The 24,434-nt window shown below is 38.1% G+C and overlaps 1 protein-coding gene across 3 annotated transcripts in view; it reads left to right on the top strand.

Annotated features, from left to right (window-relative positions):
- The window catches only part of cacna2d3 (calcium voltage-gated channel auxiliary subunit alpha2delta 3), a 713,907-nt gene that overhangs the window by 642,573 nt on the left and 46,900 nt on the right, over positions 1-24,434 (top strand). For all 3 annotated transcript variants that reach the window (XR_010002615.1, XM_062969910.1, XM_062969909.1), the window contains 4 exons: positions 11,850-11,911; positions 12,383-12,427; positions 14,333-14,395; positions 18,484-18,554. Coding sequence is in view for 2 of the 3 variants with exons in the window: in XM_062969910.1 (XP_062825980.1) it covers positions 11,850-11,911; positions 12,383-12,427; positions 14,333-14,395; positions 18,484-18,554 (241 nt within the window). In the remaining variant the exon portion in view is untranslated. The remainder of the gene's footprint in view (positions 1-11,849; positions 11,912-12,382; positions 12,428-14,332; positions 14,396-18,483; positions 18,555-24,434) is intronic.

The raw sequence follows: 24,434 nt of genomic DNA, 5'->3' as shown, positions 1-24,434 counted from the left end.
AGTAATGCCCAAGGCCTGTTTTACTGAATTCTTGAGGGCAAACATCAACATCCGGCAGGTGAAGGGACTCCGGCTCTTGTTGAACCGGCGAAAACCCCATGTTTTCATCTTCATCTGCCACGATAGTACTAGGAACAGGACTACAAGGCCCATGAGGCATCACACTTTGAGGGGATTAATACAATGTTGTCATAACTTTCTCTATTGCTGTAGTGTATGGCTTTATATCTAATCTGGGTACAGCTCCGACGTAACGTGAATTTCTGTGATCCTTTTACTTCCTACACTTCCTTCCAGTGCCTCACCAACTGACAAATTCTAACTCACAAAAAATAACTGCCATTTCAGGCTGGCAGGAGCCAAGGCTAAGCTCCGCCCCTTTAGAATCTTAAAGAGACAGGGCAGCAGGTAATGTTTTGCCTCCTCGTGGCATGACACCCCCTATCTGTCTAGGGACAACCTGGCTACAGTGCTCCAGGCTACGATCATCTCGAGACTGGACTACTGTAATGCCCTTTACACTGGCCTACCTGTCTCGGTGATCCGGAAGCTCAAATTGGTGCAAAATGCAGCAGCCCGGCTCCTTGCGGGAGTCCCAATGAGATGCCACATAACACCAATCTTACGGCAGCTGCACTGGTTACCAATTGAGCACCGGATCACTTTCAAAGTGATGGTACTTACCTTTAAGGCCTTGCATGGTCTAGGGCCGATGTACCTGAGGGACCGCCTCGCTCCCTACAAACCCCAGAGATCCCTTCGTTCTGAGGACCAAGACCTGTTGGAGGTCCCCAGTTTTAAGATCTTGCGTCTAACGGCAACTAGACATAGAGCCTTTTCAGTAGTGGCGCCATCTCTCTGGAACACCTTGCCACCTGAAGTTCGTGCCTTGCGGGACTTGTCGGCCTTCCGCAGGGCATGTAAGACGCATCTGTTCCGGCAGGCTTTTGAGTTCTGTTATTGATATTTTAAAAGGTGCTTTTAGGATGTTTTTAAGATTTTTTGTTAAAGATGTTTTAAAGATGTTTTTAAATTGTTGTTTTAGCCGGTTCTTGTGAGCCGCCCCGAGTCCTAGGGGAGTGGCGGCATATACGTTTGAAAAATAAATAAATAAATAAATAAAAGTTGACAATAGAAGAACCAAAGAAGTACCAAGGAATTCTAGAGAAGTGTTCTCTCTAGCAATTTCTAGGTTCTCCATCACAATTCTGTGGTCAACTTCTGGCAGAGTTTGAGCAGAGGTTGACCTTAAAGTCACACTGGAGGACCTAGATCATCCTAAAGAAATCATATTAATAAAATTATTAGATAATCAAATCTGCAAGTTAAACCCACAATTGTGGACAACTGACAGTATATTATATTATGGAATGAAAGTCAATAGTTTAGAGGGCCAGGCACTTGATTTCCAAAAAGTCTAATGACTTTATCACATTGAGGTCAAGAAACACCTTCTTTGCACTGCTGGCACGCTGCCGGCACAAAGTCCTCTGGAGCCCATCAGATGATGCAGAACTACTTCCAGCGGGGTTCTTTTAGGCTCCATGCTGGCAGCACACCTGTACTTGAGGGAAATGGGGCCCCTAGAAGAAGCCAGGGAGGAAGCGGGAGGAAACTAGGGGCAGCAGAGAAACCTTGTGGGAAGGGATCCCATGACTTATAAAGTTAAGAGAATGCAGTGTTGCGCTGCTCCTTGGTTTCCCCTGCTGTCCTGCTGTGACCTGGCTTCTCAGCCTCAATTTGATGAGGTCCTAAGTCTCCCAGATGGTTTTGGGACCTTTTCTCTTTTTTTGTCATACTTTCAGATTTAACAGCCTGATCTATGATTCATTGCTTTCTTAATAAGTATGTGATTGGCAAATGTGAAGAGTAATGTAATTTAGGTATGTATACCTACATATGTCTGATTTTTTTTTTTTTTTGTGTCAGGAGCAACCGGAGTTGCTTCTGGAGTGAGAGAATTGGCCGTCTGCAAGGACGTTGCCCAGGGGACGCCCGGATGTTTTGATGTTTTACCATCCTTGTGGGAGGCTTCTCTCATGTCCCCGCATGGAGCTGGAGCTGATAGAGGGAGCTCATCCGCACTCTCCCCGGGTGGGAGTCGAACCTGGCAGCTTTGAGGTCAGCAACCCAACCTTCAAGTTATGAGGCTTTTATCCCCTTGACCACCGGGGGCTCCTATATGTCTGATAAATTATTTATATTTGATTTACAGTTCAGTCTGTGGCATGCACTGAATTTTGCCAATTCACTTCCTCTTTAACCACCAGTCAAAATGAAAGAGCAAAAGATCTACAATAGCATATATACAGTGTTCCCTCACTTATCACGGGGGTTACGTCCCAGGACCACCCACAATAAGTGAAAATCCTCAAAGTAGAGACACTATATTTATTTGAATATTTATACATTATTTTAGCAGTTATACACTATTTTAAGTCTTTATCAACCAATCGTGTGTTGATAAATTGCCTCCTTCTCCTCCCGTTGGCACTTGGGCTTCTTTTCTCTCCCTTCGGCTTCTCCTTCCTCCCTTCCTTAGGCTGTAAATTGTAATTTTTTATGATTTATATTATTCTTTTAGAATTATTGAAAAACCGCAAATCCACGAAAAGCAAACCGTGAAGTAGGGAGGGAACATTGTATACAAATTCAAACTGAGTTCTCCAAGCATAGATTCATATTAACAGCATGATTATGCACATGAAAGAGGTATCAATAATCTTAGCTTTGCGGAAATACCAAAAAAAAAAATAGAGAGAATCTAAAAACAGTCCATAGCTCAATAGGATGCTGGTTGGGTTTTGGCATCCCATAGCCAATGGAAATGATGAATGGTAAGCCAAGGAGGCTGCAAGAGGGTGAACTGTGGTTGACTGGCTGGATTTGTGAACAGGGGCACTCCATATTGTAGTATTTTGTTGCAGTCCCTCTTGCTCCATAGAGCATGTGCTTTATGTTCTCAAGAGTATGTACTGGAGAATGCTGTGTGACAGACCTCTTTAGCTATCTATACCTGTCATATCCAAGTAGTGAATGAGACTATAACAGCAGGCAGAAACTGGAATATCCCATACTATTACTCTCTATGATATTTCTGAAATGGAGTGTGGAGGTGGCAAATACTTTCCATATGATGCTGACTAGGAGGAATGAGATAGATGCATCTGTTGCTTGCTTACTGCTGCTGCTGTTCTTCATTTCAATGGCAGGTATGTTTTACAAGCCAATATACAACAGGCTGCTGTTCCTATGTCTCTGTTTCTCTTTGTTCCCCTTTTTTATAAACCTTCTGTTTCAACCAATGTAGCAGACGTGTCTGTGAGGTTTGTTTTTTTTTTTTAATTCACAATGTCACAGAGAACCTCTGGCCCATTTCTTAACTGCAAGCAGATTTTAGGCATATTTTTAAAATACTTTTCCACCCACAGAAAACTTTTATATGGAGGTGGAGAGAAAAGTAAGGTACATGGCTGAACTTCTCATTCTTTGCCACATATATGATAGTTCTGCTATTGTCAGAAACAATAAATCATTGTAATACTCAATTGAAGTTGAATTGTAGTGATTTTAGTATTGGATGCTTCGAAAGTAGGCCAATGAGAGATTTATAAAGAAGTGTATTTCAAAGTACATGTTGCTTATGAAAATGGCAAGAATGTTGTTAAATGTGCTTTTGCACATTATATACCAACAGAAGAAGCTCCTAAATATGTTTATAATTTAGGCAAGCAAACTTATCAGGCACTTTCAATCTCTTTGGAACTTAGGGAAGTTCAGGAGATTTGAATTGTTTTTGAGAATGAGAAAAGATAGAAGCTGAATCAATATAGTATCTTCCGAAAGAGAGTTATGTTGAAAGGAAAAATATAGAGACTTATGAAGTGGTTGTAATAACTATAGCCATTCTATTATCATTGAAGATTTTGTTAGTTTAAAGTTTACAAAAGGTATTTATCTTTATCTTTATATTTTTCTAGTTATTCTAATATAGCAGTTATGACATCTTGCTATTACAAATTAATATTTTATTCCTTTAACTAGTATTACAAACCTCATTTTTCCTAATGTATTACTTCCAAGATCTGAGTGCCTTTCTGCTACTTCAAGGCAAAAGAATGGTTGCACGTTCTTTTAAATAGCTGGACCTATTTTTAATAGATTCCAAAGTGGCAAACAGCAACCATATAATGGACCTCTAAAATGTATGATAATATTATGACACAGATTATAAAATGAGACATAAGCTAAACTACAAAGGTAGGCAAGGCACTTATCTAATGAAAATATTTGTTTTTCAGTGTTGCCATTCTCTGCTATGACTGATCTCCTTACTACAGGGGAATTTGACCTCAATAAGATGTTTAGAATACATCCAACATAATCCGTAATCCCAAATAGTGATCATGATCACTACAGACTACAGAAAATACTTACAGCCATTATCCATTCATAAATCTTGTTATGAATGTTTTAAATTACAATAGGAATTTCCCAAAATTAACAGTGTCCCACCATAACCACCTAAAAATATAAAAGAACATTCTTCACAAAAAGTAAACTGCACACAAAATGTGTTCACATTTTCATTCAGACCTTGAGAAGAGGCAGTCATATTTGGCTACATTTAAAAACTGACATGAGTAAAGATTAAGCTAAATTTACATTTGGGTGAATTGGATTTCTCTAGAATAAATTTTTGCCTCCCCCTCCCCCTCCTCCTACATCATCTTCCTTCTGCATCCATATTCTCTTATAGACTAGGAAACTCTCTACATAATTTTTTCAGAGGACACATACAGGTGTTAAAGAAAGAAAATCTCGATTCTACTGGCACTGAATACTAAAACTTCTTTGAACAAAGAGCTAATTTTAGTTTGGGAGAAAGGGTGTTATTCCTAATTTTAAAAATATTTATCATGTGTAAAGATTGCTTTAAAATGCTTTTAATTCAGGTTATTTTGGAAAGCTCTGATGGAGGTGTGAAGCAGATCAGTTCCAGAATGTAGAATTTGTAATGATGAAAGCCATCAAACATTCCTGTTCTAGAGCACTTTCCATAGAATTCAGAGCAACCCAAGAACATCCTTCCATCTGATAGGCTGACACTCTGATACAGTTAGAAAGAGCTCTTTTAAATGAACATGGGGAATTAGAATATTTGAAGAAGCACAGCCATTTCATTCCTCTTCGAATAACAACTTTGGGGTGTTTTGTCTACACCAGAATTGTAAAAAAAAAAAAAAGTGAAAAATTCTATCCTATTCTCAGGGGAAAAAAATCACAGAGCTTCAGCTATTATTTAATTGTAACGATGGATTTGGAGGCACATAGAACCCATGTAGTGATTTGAATACTGTACTATGATTCTTGAGACCAGGATATGAACCTTCATTATACCACAAATTGTGGAAAAGTCACATTGTCTCAGTCTTAGAGGGAGGCAATGGTAAACCCTCTTTGAACAAATCTTGCCTAGAAAACCCCATAACCTGACAGGGTGTACATCAGATCAGTCCCAGAATGGGTTATACAAGCAACCCCGTCACCAATGCTGCAGAGGTGGGAAGGGGTCCTGTCTATCCAGCTGTGCTGAAACCTATTTAGTACAAATAGGTGGCCATCCTTACCATCCACTTCTATTATGGGTGCAGTCTCTGGGTTCTAATGGACTCAGTTTGGGAAAAAGGTTGGTTATCAATTGAAATGTGTGACTCGACAAAAGCCCTATTTTTGGTTTCCCCTCCATTTGGTTTACCACAAAATTCCTGAAATCAGGAGGGGGGAAATACCATTTCATGATCCGTCACTGGGAAGATCCAGCTCATTGGTGACAATGGGGGAACTGGTGAGGCTCCTCTCTCCATCATTTTTATGGCTATTGGGACAAAAATAGCCACACTTGAAGGATACATTTACAACTGCAATCCCCCCAAATTTCAGAACGTTTGGGTCATCCACTGATGTTTAGGAAATTTTTAAAATTTCTTCAAATAAGGGAGAAAAGCTGCTGGACTGGTACAGAAGTACACACACAAGCCAGAAGGTGGAGCTGTGGAGGGAAAGCAAAGACAGAGTCCAAAAGCTAGAAAGTGGGGCTGGGAAAGTGAGGACTCAAGGGAGTCAGGCTATTCTCTAAACCTATCCCACACTCGGTCAAGTTAAAGCAAAAAAAGAGAAAAAAAAGAAAAAAGGTAAAACTAAAAAATATTTAAACAAACACACAAAAAGCCTGTCTTAAACTAATAGCCTCCCAAATGCCTGCCCTCTCACTCCTCCCTAGTGAAATTAGTAAAATATCAGAAGGACTATAAGAAAGATATCAACAAAGAAAATTTAATGAAGAAAAAAGGTTGGAATTCTCAAAAAGCGATCCTTAAGCACTAGAAACATTACATCGCTGAGAACACAGAGTTAGCTTACACTCTCTTTCTCTCTCTCAAACACCAGGATGCCACGGAAAAATGGGGGAGCTCACCCAGGTATATATAGACCAACTTTGCAAAAAAAGACAAGTGATCTACTTCTTCTGATTGTCTCTGGCAAGGCTAATGGGTGGAAACTCATGCACATGACTGCTCTTTTTATATGGCAGCCGGATGCAGCCGAAGACCAGTTGCCACATGCTCCATTATTGCTGCCCTTCTGCTGCCCCCCATGCCTTTCCCATTTCTAGGGGTCTGGTTGCCGAGTCACCTGATTCCCCCCAAAATGGTATGGCAAAACGGTATCATGCACATCCCTTGATATCAACTAAATAAAAAACAAACAAATGAAAAGTAGATAGTTGGAATATACTTGAAAGCAGATGTAAAACATATTCTGGATGCACTTTTTAAAAAGTGTGCTTGCTGAAAAGTGTTGTAGCTTTCAGTTTTGTTTAATTTTCTCTCTTTTTTCAGGTTATATAGAAGTTGTGAATAAATACATTGGGGAAACGTTAGGATTTAAATGTAAATTCTCAAATTACTGGACAAAATGAACAGAACATTTGCAAAACCCAAAATTCAAAGAAACTGAAACTAAAAGATTTTCTATCCCTTATGTGGAGAATTTTTTCACACATAGAGAACATGGTGCACAAAATCCCTTTCCTGTTGCTTCATGTAGTATTAAAAGGATGAGCAGATGCATAAAATTGATTTTCATATCTAAAGATGAACTCTTGCATTTTCCCATTTTTGGGGGAGAGTTTCAAATTTAGGTGGTTATTAGTTATGTGAATTCACTATCAAAATAATTTTCAATAGGAATTTACAGGACACACCTACAATTAACTTTCAAACAATATATAAATACAAGTCTTCTAGCTTTTACCAAAAGATCTCTCCACTGAGTGAGACGCTGCTGGATAAAGGCAGATTATAGAAAGGAAAATCCCAGCATTGCAGTTTACATCACTTCTTACTGGGATTCAGTTAATAACTTCTTGTTTCAACATGGCTTAAAACTAAAGATCAGGGTACTTCAGGATAGATGGCTCTTAGCCAAAAATAGTAAGTACTTTGTGTTTATATTGAACACTGAAGATGACTGAATGATATAATGCTTTACTCTCTTCAGCTCATATTAGAGAATGCTGGTGTATACACACAAATATTAAATAAGTGAATGCCTAGCAGTGGATAACAACTGTGTAAGCTGCTTTAAAGGAATACTCCTCTTAACAGCTAATCTCCTCTTTAAATGTTATCCTTTTAAAAAATACAGGAACCTAACATTGTTTCCTTTTCATATACAGAATAGGCTGCACTTTTGCGTAGTATTCTGTTGTCACAGGTAGGCTACAATTCTACATTTGTCTCCACAAATTCTCCCTTTAATATAAGAAATCTTTTATTTCCTTCAGGGTTTTGAAATAGGAAAATGTATTGCTGTTGTTCTTGGAAAGAGATGTCAAGAACCTATATCATGAACATGTTACTATAGCTGTGGAATGTGGTCAAGGTAGATCACTGATACGTATTGTGCAGGCTGCTATTCAAATCCTGAAGTTCTGAAACACTGATGTTTTGCAAAATAGTTTTTTTCCCCTTGTGAATTTAAGACTGTGTCTCTTCTGAAATACCATGGATGTATCCATACTACAAAATTACATTGCTTTGGTTCCACTTTAACGGTTGTGATTCCATCTTAGGGAATCCTTGATTTATACAATTTTCTGCCAGAGAGATGTAATATTATAATTCACTGGAGTACACTAGAGAATTCCAAGTACCTCCCACACTACAAATTCCAGAATCCCATAGAATTTAGCCAAAATTAATTTGTAAGACATGGACAAATATAAAGAAGCTTTGGCTTCAAATGTTTTATCCTGAATTGCCAAAATCTTGATAGATTATAACATTGGGATGCATTTCCTTACAATTATTTCCTCATATAAGCTTGCAAAATGCTTTTATGTTACCTCTGGAGTTCAAAAGAACCTCAATATCTTCTTCATCAGGGCGGCTTTTCCTTTTGAAGATCAGTTCCATAAAATAATGATGATTTTAAAGGCAGGAAAGATTCCTAATTGCCTTTTATTGTGCTTTACATAGACATGATTTTTCACAGGATTGTGAGCTGGGGGAAATGAATTCTGAGGAGACATTCCAAAGGAACATAAAACCTTTATGCACTCTTTTGTGAAAAGGCTGTAAAACACAACATATCAATAATGATTAAAAGCCATGCCAAATTCTGCTTTTTCAAACAGCTGCTGCTGCTGCTGCTGCCATCCTCCTGAGCAAAAGCTTATAGGGGCACCATTCTGTTCTTTTCGCCCTCCTTTCAAAGTTTCCTCTGGGAAATGTATTTATCATGCTATCCTTTGAGTCTGAAACCTCAGTACCACCTCCGAAATATTATAGCTGAATTGTATCTTGCAAGTTAATGCTGTAAGCTGTACAATGAGCCAAAAGCTTAAGGTATCACTGAGACAGGAACACCTGGGAAAATAGTGATAAACCCACCCCTGCCATTTTAAACAAGTTTTTAGAAATCCCACTTAAGTGATGGATGTTTTGCCTGAATAACAACAAGCAGGAGCAGGTTGAATCATTCTACCTGATCTTTGATTTCCTGCATGATACATGTTTCTTATTTCTCTTAAAAATATTTCAAATACTTAGGGTTGACACATATTAAAATAAATGGCAGTCTTTTGTTTTTCCTCCTCTCTTTGAAATGGGATTGATTTAAGTTCTACAGAAATTACACTCAGGATTTCAATTGTCTTGCTGAGTCTCTTCAGCATCAATCATTAAAAATAACTAGCTGTGCCCGGCCACGCGTTGCTATGGTGAAGTATGGTGGTATGGGAAATAAAGTATTGAGGAATTGGTGGTAGTTAAGATAAAGGGTAAAGGTTTTCTCCTGACATTAAGTCCAGTTGTGTCCGGCTGCACACTGAAATGGATTGTATGGCAGTGTGGAGTCAAGATAATCCAGTTCAAAGCAGATAATATAAGATTCTAAATGGGTTATATAGCTGTGTGGAAGGGCCTTGAGTCTACACTGCTATATACTGTAATCCAGTTCAAATCTGATAATCTGTATTTTATAGGCAGTGTGGAAGAGGCCTAAGTGAGGCCTAACTCTGCCTGTCCCCTGGGTTGAGTGGGTTGCTAGGAGATCAAGTGGGCGGAGCTTAGCCTTCTAACTGGCAGCAATTGGATAAAAACAATTATTCCTCTCCCTCTAATTAGGACTTTATTTTTCTTTTCTTTTTGTTGTATGAACGTAGAGGCGTGGATGAGGGGTTGTGCTGCCAAGGTTAGTGTTTCTGGGGTGTGTAGTTTTGTCGTTTTGTCCTAAGCCGAAATTTCATTACCCTTTTATATATATAGATACACACATGGAATGAATTTGAGATTATTTGTCATCATTTCATTAGACAATCAATTTTTTTCTCTTCAGGGATATATGTAATAATAGAAACTTGGGGGATGCTTTAGATTAAGATTAATCCCAAATGGATTAGTCTAATTCAGATGTCCACATTAAAGAAGGACTCCTCCAAAGTGGATTGAACCAGAATTAAGTCACCCATGATTAATCAGCAATTTAGATTCAGAAGGATACAGATATACAATAAGTACATCTCCAAATATTGAGACTTTTTTATTTTGTGCTTGCCATAATAATAAAAACTATGTATGCTGGGGAAAGTGTGAATGGATAGGAGGAATTATTTTGTATATGGCAGCTCTGTTTGCCAGATGACAGTGAATGGCTTTACCAAGGCTCTCTGATCACAGCAATTAGGAGAGAACTGATTACAGTTTTTCAAATATTTATTCTATTTTATTTACTGTATTTATATACCACTTTTCTCAACTCAGGGGTGACTCAAAGTGGTTTACAACATAATGGCAAAATTCAATACCTAACATACATATAAAACTAAATCATAAAATCTTAAAAGAAACATATAGCTATGAAATCGAGCCATAATTTGGGGGTTCCCTTGCTTAGGAGGGGAACCCAAGCTCCTTCCTGACAGGCTCGATGATCCTGGCAAGAGGGGAGTCGCTAAAGATCAGAGTTACCCCATTCCCAATAATCTCACCTGCAGACGTGAAGAAAGAGCACTGAGTTGATGATTTATTCAGTTCAGCTGAAAGGGATGACACCCGCGATCATTCGTCAGGGAGTCATGACATACAATACGGAGCAGCAACCTTTATAATACAGAAAACGGGGAGGCATGATTTTAAATTTGCACCACTCGTTCCCCCGCCCACCTGCGCGCTGATTGGTCCTCAAGGGAGTGGCGCAAACCCTCGTCCAATCATAGAGCTCCTGCTGCTTCGGTTTCTCCGCCAATCAGGGGCGAGGGGGCAGGCTGACCTGAAGACAATGAATTGCAAGGGATTATGAAAGTCATTGAGTCAGTATGCAGAGAGGAAATACCGAGAGCCTTGATAAGCCCTCAAGGCAATTTCCAGATTGCTTCTAGGAGTGTAAATATACATATTTGTCTGACAGGCTTGCCAGATTCCGGTGAGCCAAGGCTGATCAGATGAGCAAATTTGCATCTGGCAAATATAGCTTCCCCAATCACTCAATTAACAGGGGACAATGCCTGCTGTCAAACAACTTATGCACCTGGCTCTCTTTCAATAAACAGTCACACAACAGTTAGAATTTGACCACAGGAGCCAAGCCCACACTCTGTTTCCAATCTAAGATTTGGCTAAGATTGGAAACAGAGTGTGGGCTTGGCTCCTGTGGCTCCTGTGGATTCTTTAGTCCCCACCCCAACCCAAAACCTGTTATTTTCTCATCAGGAGGTGGGCCACTCAGGGATGTTTGGGAACAGGAATTGGGGTCTGGAAGAAGAGGTTGGGGTGGCATCCCATTCCTTCAGGCTCTTTGAGCCTAAAGAACTGGGATCTCTGTGGGGATTGATCCCAGGGATTGTGAAAGCTTAAGATCTGGACCTTTCCAGGTGTTTTATTAATCTGGATTAATTCGGTTTTACTGAAGGCATCATTTGGATGCCTCAGGTAAAATTGAGACAGGTCCTGCATTTTGGGCCTGTCTGGATGAAGCCAGGACTACAGTTCTGTTTACTTATTTGAAAATAAGACCTGTTTAGTGAAATCAGGTCCATAGGCATAGGAGCTGTACCAAAACATGAATTGTGTTATGCTACTTAAAACACACTACATGCAAATCCTAGAATTTGGCTTTGGCTAAAATAGAATGTCCAGCTTTTGTTCATGTTGTTTCTGAGATATTAATTCTGATCTCTTTTGTGTTGCATATTTTTCACTTCTAAAAAATGTTGAATTTCAAAATGCAATATAAAGATGGTATTTTTTTAAAAAAAAAATCGACCTGTTTGTCATTTTTAACAGCTGTAGGTATCCAGATGAAACTTGAGTTTTTCCAGAGGAAATTCTGGACTGCTAGTAGACAGGTATGTTACAACTAGTCTTTTAAGAGCCCTGATGTTACTTGTCAGCCACATTCTTAGCTCCCTAACTGTCTTGATTTGAAGAAAATGTCCTAGATATTCTTCATTGATTTCCTGGAGGCCAGTTAATTAAGGGCATGGCCATCTATCACTTAAGCCCCTTCAGGGGTGAGAAGGACAAGGTAAAAGTACAGTAAATAATAATAATAAATACACTGCCACGTAAAATCCAGATTATCTGCTTTGGACTGCATTGTAAGGCAGTGTAGACTCATATAATCTAGTTCAAAGCAGATAATTTGGATTATTTACTTAATCTGGATTATATGGCAATGTAGGTCCAACCTGAGTCCTTGGACAAAGCTCTGGATTTACTCAAGCCTCAATATCCGTATATGGAAAGGGGAAATCAAACCAAATACATTCCACAAGTACTTTCTGACATTCTAATGGTTATAATTTGTTCTCTTACAGTGTACATCTCTTGATGGCCGATGTTCCATAAGCTGTGATGATGATGTAAATATCAGAGGGTTTCTTAATATGTTATGTTTCTACTTTCAGTGTTTCAGTATTATGATTCCACTTTATCTAGCATAACTGTCCTAGGGAGTAGAATTTCAGATTCCTAGTCAGAAAGCACTGGTGTCTTACCAAATGGAAGTTTGAGCAGGAGAGAACTATTTGAAGAGAGTTTCATATTCTCATATCCATTCACATTAGTTTGTTCTTTCCCATCAGAAAAACTAGCTAATATGTTACATAATGTAAGATTTTCTGTTGTTTCTTTATTTTGGCCAATGATAGATCAGTCTTTTCCCACTGGAATTTTAAAGTGCAGCCACTGAAAATAAATTCAACAAAATTGTTAATTTTAGCTTTTACCTTGTTTTGATTTGTGAGATCTAGATGTACCCCAAACTCATGTGGATTTTATGGATGAGCTGTACCTTGGATTCCCTCCAAAATCTTTCATTAACTCTTCTGATAGATAATGTTTGTGTCAAGCTATCTCACAAAGATAGATACAACCTCTTAACAGCCTAGGAGAGGGCTGTGCTTGACTTTCTCAAGATATCTCAATAAGCATTTCAGGATAAGTAGCAATAGTATTTCAACTGGCATTATTTATCTAAAGGAACATTTTTTGAATTTGTATTTCTTCTGAAAGTTACCCAACAATTAAATACATGCTTTATGTTGTAAGAAGACTCTTCATTGTTAATGAAAAGAGGAATGAATATACATTCATAGTTGTATTCTGATATATGGTGGACAGTTCACACACATATTTTTAAAATACCTCTTACTCATCTTCCCTCATTGTTTGGTGAATTGTGATCAGCATGATTGTAATGAGGATGATATCCTCCCACACTGTCTTTCCAATGACAACATTGTTTTCATGGGGTTGGCAACAATTTGGCAATCCTTTGATGTCCAAGAAAGGTCTCAGATGGCTCTAAATGGTCCACAGGTTGCTAGCATATATACTAGGTGGTTTATTTATATTAGCCGCCTTCCAGAAGGCACATATGAATGTGCCAATAAAAATATGCTTATTGAGAAAATGTTTGGAAGACAATATAATCTAAGATCATTGTCATTAATATTTCTGAAGTTTCTGTTTTTATACTTTTGTCATGAAACGTTAACTGCCTATGGTATGAATTCTATCAGTTAATTTCAACAAGAGTAGAGCCACTGAACAAACAGTGTAATGGTGAGAAATCAAGTAGGTGGATCTCACTAATTCTGTAGGTTGGGAGCTACAAGTAGAATTCAGACCTTTATCTCCAAACATATTCACTTGATATTGACGAATTTTGTGTTCTTGCATTGATTTCTAATGTCTCCAGAATCTAGTAAGACTAAGAGATTCTTCAGACCAACTCTATTAGTAGAGTACTGTTTTCTACCACTAGCTAGTTGTAATGCTTGCATGCATATATCTATCAACAGAGAGCATTCTGATCACAATTAATGTACAACAGTGTACAGGGCTACATACTATGGCTTTGATCCTAGGTTTTTGCTCCATTCATGGAAGAGGCCTTCCTGTCAATACTGAATGGAATTTTCTCCAATTCACACTGGGGAAAATGTACAATTCAAGTTCATGATATCCACATCATGTTCTGATGCTGTACAGTGTCACATATCTGTTCATCTTTTACTTTCCAAATTCAAGTTCTTTCTTATTGCTCAGTGAAATTGCCTGTGTCACTCCCATACTTGCTTCTCAGATGTCTTCAAGTATGCCCTTTCTGAGAAGCTGACATGTTATTCTTGTTTCTGGTCAAGAAACACAAACACAGACTACCTCATTTACTCTTGCATATGAAAGAAGCATTTTCATACACACATCATTGCATCAAACTGTTCTAATCACTGAAATTCAATATTTAATATTTTATTTTACAGAATATCAACTGTTACCTCATTGATAATAATGGATTTATATTAGTTTCAGAAGACTATACGCAGGTATGTGGACTTTTTCTCCCTTTTATAATATATAGTGATAAAAATAAAGGTTTTTTTGTTGATCTTTCCTAAAGGAATGAATAGCATGAGATTAAAATATTTCCTTTTTTAAAAAACCTCATTGCCCCAAAGCAAGTAGCTTACCTATCTGGGGGTCTGAAATAATTTCTTCCTCACAGTAGGGTGGGTCTGCTTTTAAGCTCATAAAAACTTTAATTTATTGAATCCCTTTCTCCAGACATGTCTGTCACTCTTGAGGAATTTTTACCTTGAGGGGGGACGTTTTTCCTAGAGTCTTTGTTAAATATAGAAAGGTTAGTAGTTACTTTTTGAAATCTTAAATACTATAGAAATTCTAGCTGAACAAAACAAAATATGATAATTAATATTGGGCATTAAACCTTGCTCATACATACTACTTTAGTTACCTAATGAATATAAAAGAAGTATGAAAGACTGAAAATGGGAAACTGCAGTTTGCAGTGCAATATTCTGAAAAATTTGATTTAATAGTGCCCCAGAAAAGAAATATAAGTCAACCCTATAACCTACATATAACTATACTTGAGTAATTATTTCAAAACAGTTCAGAATAATTTAGATTGAGTGATATAAGAACACAATGGCCACATGTAAGCAGGCCACAAAGTAATATGTTTTGCTTGACTTTGAAAAAAAAAACCCTTCGAGAAACGATATTTTCAACTTTCTAAAATGGGTGGTGGATACATACTTCTTTTTATTTTGTTAAATGGACATGAATACACTTTCTTGACATACATGGAATGTTATGTTGGTAGATAATCTTAGCTTTCTGGGATCAATAGAACTATTAGAAATGTTCCTAATAACATAGATACAAAGTCTTTTTTTTGTTATCATGAGAGACATTTTTTTAAAAAATTATGTACACAGGACTAAAACTTGTAAGATAAAAGAGTATACTTCTATTTTTCACATATGGATACTCCAAATCTATCTATCTATGTGTGTATATATATATATATATATATATATATATATATATATATATATATGAGTGATGGAATCACGGCAGCGGACAAAACAACAGGCCCCCAACCTCGAAATTTGACAACACAACTCATCATCCACACCTCTAGGTTGATAGAACAAAAAGAAAAAAATCAAGTCCTAATTAGAGGGAGAGGAATAATTGTTTTTATCCAATTGCTGCCAGTTAGAAGGCTAAGCTCTGCCCACAGGTAGAGTTAGGCCTCACTTAGGCCTCTTCCACAGATTATCTAATTTGCACTGGATTATATGGCAGTGTAGACTCAAGGCCCTTCCACACAGCTATATAACCCATTTAGAATCTTATATTATCTGCTTTGCACTGGATTATCTTGACTCCACACTACCATATAATCCACTTCAGTGTGCATTTTATACAGCTGTGAAGAAGGGGCCTCATATAATCCAGTTCTAAGCAGATAATATAAGATTATAAATATACAGTAGTGTCTCACTTATCCAACATAAACAGGCCGGCAGAATGTTGTATAAGAGAATATGTTGTATAATAAGAAGGGATTCAGGAAAAGTCGATTAAACATCAAATTAGGTAATCATTATACAAATTAAGCACCAAAACATCATGTTATACAACAAATTTGACAGAAAAAGTAGTTCCATGAACAGTAATGCTATGTAGTAATTACTGTATTTACAAATTTACCACCAAAATATCACAATGAATTTAAAACACTGACTACAAAAGCAATGATTACTAAAAGGCAGACTGCGTTTGATAATCCAGAACATTGGATAAGTGAATGTTGGATAAATGAGATTCTACTTTAATATGAAATAATTACTGTGATAGAATAATACAGAACAATATAATCTCTAAAACCAGGGCAGTAAATAAAGAGCAGCACTCTGAAAGCAGGGAAATTGGAAATTCCACAAAAGAAACAATCAGGGCCAGCTAACACCTCCCAAGAAAGGAAGCTGAGAAGGGAGTGAAGCAGTGTGTATTACCAAAGTCATTATTATTACTATCATTATTATTATTATTATTATTATTATTATTATTATTATTGTGTTGCTGTGAACCGTGAAAATGAATACAATCTGGCTTCAGGTATTCAAAAACACTAAAATCAGAATATATAAAAATTACTGTGGTATAATAAAACAGAACAATACAATCTCTAAAATCAGAACACTAAATAAAGAACAACACTCTGAAAACAGGGGAATTCCACACAGGAAACAATCAGGGCCAGCTAACACCTCCCAACAAATTCACATCATCAAAGTCTGGCAAATCCTCTATTTTCTGAGGGCCACAGATAGTAGAAGCACATAAAATATCGCAAACAACACCACTCTGAAAACAAGGGAATTCCAGACAGGAAACAATCAAGGCCAGCTATCACCTCCCAACAAAAAATTCACTCAGGGAGTAAACAGCCAGGCTTTAAAGCTGCAAGGCCATTACATGCTAATCATTTCCCCTAATTGCAGCATTCATACTTGCCTCCAACAGACAAAAAAAAAATCAAAAATATTGTATATTCACAACCTTTAGGAAATAATATCCCCTGATGGTGCAGCATGTTAAAATGCTGAGCTGCTGAACTTCTGGACTGAAAGTCCGCAGGATTCAATTGGGGGAGCGGACAGAGCCCCCAGTGTTGCCCCAGGTTCTGCCAACCCAGAAGTTTGAAACATGCAAATGTGAGTAGATCAATAGGTATCGCTCCAGTGGGAAGGTAACGGCGCTCCATGCAGTCATCCCACATGACCTTGGAGGAGTCGATGGACAACGCTGGCTCTTCAGCTTAGAAATGGAGATGAGCACCAACCCCCAGAATATCAAGGTAGAAAATCCCACAATATTTGCTTTGAACTGGGTTATCTGAACCGACACTGCCATATATTCCAGTCCAAAGCAGATAATGTGGGATTTTATTCAGCTGTGTGGAAGGGGCCATTGTTTCATGTTACTTCCAGGCTCTGCAACGAGACATGGTATAGGTATCAGTCCTTCTCCTTACAAAATTATATAGGCTTGTCTTTTCAAATCTGGGGAAGCTCAGCATGCCTGATTTCCTATTGTCCTGATATTCATTGTTCAGATAGTACCACTGAACTTAATGCATTCAGGCAAGAAAATAAAAATTGCTACCATGCTTTACATATCTAAATCCCTAGGATATAGAGGGCAACATTTGCTCTTCAAGTAAATAAAAGCTTTTGTTTTTTGGCTTTGCTTTTAATTTCTTTGCCAACAAGATCACAGATGCATATTTTAGGACAAGTATACCATTTGTAATGGTATCAGAATTTCGTTCAAACAAAATCCTTAGAATCCATGTAGTGTTATTTCCTCCCACAACCTTTTAGGATTTCTACATTAAAGCATAGTACATACATAATTCTTTTATATTCAAGAGTTGCATGAAGTGACACTTTTGCACATGTAGACACTTTAACATGTCAGGAAGGAGGCCTAGCTAGGAGATATCAAGATTCTTCAGGACGGACAGAAAAACTAAAACACAAACATGTATTTTGCTATAGAAGTTATATCTTTATTATCTTTTTTTTTAATTTAACAGAAAATGACAGAATAGGCCACACCCTATTTTCAAACAGAAACAGGAAGTAAACAATTTATATGTCTGATAAAATGTAGAGGTCTTACAGGAATTATAGAAAAATATTTTCTATGATTTGTTCAGGAAATTCTTTCAAACCCTGTTTATATCTGAATGGAGCAGAATTTTAATCACATGGGTTTATGATTAGATGAGAATCTTTTCTTTACAAGCTTTAGAGCTGAGTGCAATTTTTATTTTTATTTTTTAACATCAGATGTTATGCAATGATCCTATGTCTATTGTGTAAGCTCTCACATCTGCTCAAGGGATTATTTTGTAATCCCTATAACTTGTCCTGGCAGCTAAGTCCTTTTCCATTTTTATGAAAGAGTAGCCTTTAAAACTTCATTACATAGCTGTCAATGTTTTTCTGATCATTTTTGTAGAGTATGCTACTTGAAATGGTAACTGATTTGCAATTATGTACATTCCTGAACATTTTTATGCTTTCTCTTGCAGACTGGACGCTTCTTTGGTGAGGTTGAGGGAGCTGTGATGAACAAATTGCTAATAATGGGCTCCTTTAAAAGGTAACGTGTTTACTACCCACTGCCCCTTGATTCAGTTAAAGAAAATCAGTTAAGGAAATATATTTTTAAATGGCTTATCACACTTATAATTCCAATACTCTTAGTATATTCAACTTTATGTCAATGTATGAGACATTGTTTACTTCTAACCAGAAGACAGCCCAAGGTAGTGTGGCAATAATATTTGGGCTGCTTCCATTGCTGTTAAATCATTTCATTGCTCTGAAACTCCAAAATAACAATTTCATTAGGACATTATTTTAACTTGCATCACATTACATCATTGCTCCCTATCCCACCAGGACTGTAAGCAGAGCTGGCAGAGGGGCTATTGTCTTGTTGTTTGCTTCAGACAGCATAATGTCTTGAGTCAGCTCTGTTCCAGGTACAGAGAGAGAAGAGCATCTGAAATGCTTCAACATTCAAAGCAGCAGAGATGATTGAGCACAAATATTGAAGAAATATCACTCCCAATCTCTCTCTTCTCTGGCTATCTTCTTATCTATCCATCTTCTCCTCCATCCTGCAGAATGGAAATGGTGTACATGATCTTTCCACACAGAAGCCTACAAGGTAGTCTAGGCTGGGGCAGACAAACAAAGTTCACCTAATGAATCTTGTGGCTCAGTGTGAATTTTAAGTTTTATCAGGGTCTCAGTACATTCTATAATATAGAACTCATCTAAAAGGGCATTAAAGCCTAGACACAACCTGAGTTGGCTCCTGTTTGTGCCCGTGATGTTTCTACACTTCTGGTAAATATCATGAGTTAAATCAGGTTAATCTGTCTTATCCTGCATTAGTAAAAGTCGAGGGATATTCTGAACTTTACTTGAAACTCTAGAGCAGGGGTCCCCAAACTTTTGAAGCAGAGGGCCGGTCCACAATCCTTCAGACTGTTGAGGGGCCGAGTTATCATTTGAAAAAAACAAAACAAATTCCTATGCATACTGCACATGTCTTATTTGTAGTGCAACAACAACAACGAAAAAACAATACAATATTTAAAAATGAAAACAATTTTAACCAACATAAACCTATCAGGATTTCAATGGAAAGTGTGGGCCTGCTACTGGCCAATGAGATAGTCAAGTTAATTAGGACTGTTGTTGTTGTGTGCCTTCAAGTCATTTCAGACTTTGGCTGAGCCTAAGTCTAAAATTAATTATTTATTTACTGCATTTATTTACTACATTTATATCCCACCCTACATTTCCTACATTTATACCCTGAAGGGGACTCAGAGCAGCTGTATGTACATACAATATATTATATTATTAGCATAACACAATATTAGCATTATATATTACTATATTGAACTATACCACTATACTATTATATAATATGTAATATATAACATATAATTAATATTATTATATGGTATCACTGTTATACCATATGTTATATTATATTATATAGCATAATATTATTATCAATATTATATGTATATACAATATATATTATTGAAACTGATATAAACATATTATATTATAAAACTGAGGGCGGGGGCCAGGTAAATGACCTTGGAGGGCCGCATCCGGCCCCCGGGCCTTAGTTTGGGGACCCCTGCTCTAGAGTATTCCCACGGCTTTAGAACATTGTGGACAGCAGGATCATGATCAATTCAGACAGGTTCTCTGTCCACTCAAGGCACTTTTCTCTGTGTTCATCAGCTCAGGGAAGAGGGGATGGAACATGCCCATGTAACTGCCATTGCCACTTTCAGTCAGCTGCAGAGCTCCATGTGAGCTCTTGCCCATTGCAGGCAGTCCTTGCTCTGCAGTCATTCTGGAGCCGTGACAGTGACATGGATGGTGAAATGATGGTCCAGCAGGGCTGATGCAGTTTTGGCCCCACTGGGCCATTTAGACTCTGACCTGTTGCCACTGCAGGTTCCAGAAGATATGTGTGCCAGTCCAGAACATTTCTGCTCCAGACTGGCTAGTGTATCGGCCAATGTAGACATGGACAGAGCCTCCCTTCTGCATTTTCATCCCATACATATTGGGATGAAGAAAAAAAATATTTTCATTCTGAGAGTTTGTTTTCCAGCAGCTCACTGTTCAAAACATTTCTTTTTTCTAGTCCAAGAATCAAAATTACCTGGCCCTACAGATATTGACCTTTAGGTCCTAGCACCCCTAGCCAGCCAACCAGCAAGTGTATCTTATTTCAGATAAATTATAACATAGGTTGAAATTTGTATATATCACCTTGCCAAAAATTTAACAGTGATATGCAGAGCTAACTCCCAAAGTTTGCCAAGAACAGTGGTGTAATGCAAGAATGGCTTTAAAAGGAATTTCCCGTTATTTGGGGGAGGGCTTGTAGTTCAGAAAAATAATTCAAGGGGTCTCTCAGGGTGCATCTACACTGTAGAATTAACTGCCATTGCACCTTCCTTTGGAATCCTGGGATTTGTAGTTTGGTGAGGCCCCAACATGATTTGGCAGAGAAGATTAATGATCTTTAAAACAGCATCTGCCAGCATCAGCATGGCACCTGGTTTAAAATGGTGTTAAAATGCATTATTTCTGTTGTATAGATGCACTCTGAGAAGCAAGATTGGGTCCACCACAGCCTGAGCCTGCCTCCATTTGGGGCTTACCACTGGTGGAGACATTGCCAGCTGTGGAGCTTTTTGAAGGCATAAGCAAGGCATCAGGAGTGAGCATGCTCCTCATTTCTATTATATTTTAGGCCCCTTCTACACTGCCATGCAATCCAGATTATCAAAGCAGATAACCCAGAGTATCTTCTTTGAACTGGATTATATGTGTATGCACTGCCATATAATGCAATTTAAAGCAGATAATCTGGATTTTGTATGGCAGTGTAGAAGGGGCCGTAGTGTCTCCATCTGTTACAGTTATGCTGAAAGGATTATTATTATTATTATTATTATTATTATTATTATTATTATTATTATTTTTAAAAAACTCATACATTTTTAAGAAAGCTTCTACTTTCCTATAGCCTTGTGGGGCATTCTTCTGAAATATGGAGAACACAAACAAAATGAAAAGATTTCCTCAGTCTAAAATGATGGTACTCCTGGCCCTCGTATCTAATATGAAATGGTTCATGAATTTAAGAGTCAGTGCTTGCAAAATTGCCCACATTAGAATTGCTAGCTGAGAAATACTATGGTCATGCTGAAAAAAGCATAAAAAGGAAATGAGCTAGATCTTAAACACCAGGAGCTGAACACAGCTAGTGAATTTTTAAAAGAAGATACAATTTTACTAAAGAAAGCCTCCTGCTTCTTCCCTCTATGCAACAGATAGTGATTGTTGTAAAATCGAAAGCCAACAGAAATGTTGTGGGTCCTTAAAAGAATCCAGCTGCATCAAGGACCTCTCCTCTTAGAAATACAAATAGTCACTTTGGTCTTATTCATATGGATTGGCTGCAGCTTGCCTAATGGTTCCACATTGTGACATTTCCATGCTGCAGCAGTCACAGCTATAATTACAAATTGAGTGTATTATGTGAAGAAGATGATTGTGGTATATACCTGACAACTCTTAAGAGCCCTCAGTGATGTGAGGAAGTAACTAACACATCCACCTGAACTATATAGCTCAGAGTTATCATTTGCAAGCACAGTCTCCACATGGACCTCAGCTATGTGAAAGTAGCCATAATAGCTAGTCCCTTTGGTTTTTCAACCAGAATAGTTTATCTGTCTTCTTTGTTTTGTAGCAAACAGCCTTTACCACCAGAAAGATCTTCCTAATGTTTATGTGGAATCCTGTTGTTTGACTTTCTAAAGGAATATGTGCATCTACCAGATTTAAAAATATTCAATCTGGGAAATTCTGTTATTCCAGAACATGATTGTTTATTTTTATATCATTTTTACCCTGCCCTTCTCACTCGTAGGGACTCAGGGCGGCTTGCAACAGTCAGCAAAATTCCATTGCCCCAAAACACATTCAATAAAACAATAACAAATTCAATAAACAATAAAACAGTACCAAGGTCAATTAAAACTATATGATCATAGAATCATAGAATAGTAGAGTTGGAAGAGACCTCATGTGCCATCCAGTCCAACCCCCTGCCAAGAAGCAGGAAATCGCATTCAAAGCACCCCCGACAGATGGCCATCCAGCCTCTGCTTAAAAGCCTCCAAGTGTCAGAACCCTGGCTGCTGGGCACCAATAACCTTACACAGAGGCCAGTCTCTATCTAATATCTTTATTAAAGAAATATATAAAATCAATAAAAACAAGTGAAGAATATAGTTCCGAAACAGACCTTTCAAAAGAGGTCAAATATAGTCCAAAAATGTATTGTCCAATAAATGATATTAGAGTTCAAAGTTTTAATCCACTTGACCGAAACACACACTCTTGCCAAGCAATAGTGTGGGGAAATGTCAGAGTCTTAAAGTCCAATGAAGCTTGACAACAAGGCTGGAAATAAACTTGATTCTTGGCTAGGTCCGTGACTGGAGACAAGGCAAAACGTGAAGCATGGAGCAGGATCCGTGGTTAACAGCAAGGCAAGGCAAGGCTTGAAACTCGATCCGGGAAGCAAGGAACTGGGGTTACGAAGTCCACACACGAACTCTCTCCTGAAGCTGATCAATTGACTCCACAAAGAATCTCTCGCGCCAAACACCTATATTGGGTCTCGTTTTCCCGCCAACAAATCTCTTTCCCTAGAGAACAAGAAGCGAAACCCAACTCTGTCCAGATGCAAGACTCCTTAGAATTTCCCAAGGGAAGCAGGCCTAATCAGCCTGTTTGTTTGGCAGCGATTCTTAGACTTCTCCGATTAGCTTCTCTGACTCCTCTGTCTTTAGAATAAGATTCCTTCCTGGGAAACGGAGGGGAGTACTGCCCAAGGCCTGGTTTACTGAATTCTTGAGGGCAAACGTCAACATCCGGCAGGTGAAGAGACTCCAGCTCTTGTTGAACCGGCGAAAACCCCATGTTTTCATCTTCATCTGCCACAATAGTACTAGGAACAGGACTACAAGGCCCATGAGGCATCACACCAAGGAAGGAGCCTCCTCCACAGCCCGGGGGAGAGAGTTCCACTGTCGAACAGCCCTCACAGTGAGGAAGTTCTTCCTGATGTTCAGGTGGAATCTCCTTTCCTGTAGTTTGAAGCCATTGTTCCTTGTCCTAGTCTGCAGGGCAGCAGAAAACAAGCTTGCTCCCTCCTCCCTATGACTTCCCTTCACGTATTTGTACATGGCTATCATGTCTCCTCTCAGTCTTCTCTTCTGCAGGCTAAATTCTAATTAAACTCTATTAAAACACGATTGCTGCTGCCTTGGAATTTTATAGAGTTTCTTTCTATGAAGGTCAAAATACTAACTGCTGTCAAACCAGGGAAATAAAGAGATCAAACAAAAATAGTGGATTGAACTAAGGACAAGTTTTATTAATTAGTTACCCATTTATGCTGTTTCTTGAAGATAGCCACAACTATTTGGGGGAGAGATCTGATGTGGGAGCATTTTAGGCAGTCTTCTGTTATCCCTTAGTCCCCTTTTCACCACAAGCACCTCATATCATGAATTTAATAGCATTCTGCAAACCCTCAAGAAATAGCTCCAAACCTATATGCAAAAAATGAACCCCATCTGACTGTAACAATTCAAGTTGTTTATAAGGTGATCCGTGTGGAAACCCGAACCATTAACCATGGCATGCCTGATTTCCCTGTTGACTGTTTTCCGAGCCACGTCCAAATGACAAACATCTCCCTCCCTGGGCCAACACTGCCTCGATGACAGACCAGTCAATTTCAGTGAAGGATCAATTATCTGGAATTTTACCCATATCAGTAATTGCTTGGATAATAAGAGCCTTTCCTGAAAGAAGTTCCAGGTTGTTGCCCCCAAGATGTAAAACCAAAATG

The sequence above is a fragment of the Anolis carolinensis genome, chromosome 2 (assembly GCF_035594765.1).
Source record: "Anolis carolinensis isolate JA03-04 chromosome 2, rAnoCar3.1.pri, whole genome shotgun sequence".
NCBI classification, from domain to species: domain Eukaryota; kingdom Metazoa; phylum Chordata; class Lepidosauria; order Squamata; family Dactyloidae; genus Anolis; species Anolis carolinensis.
This window is presented reverse-complemented; position numbering and strand designations above follow the sequence as displayed.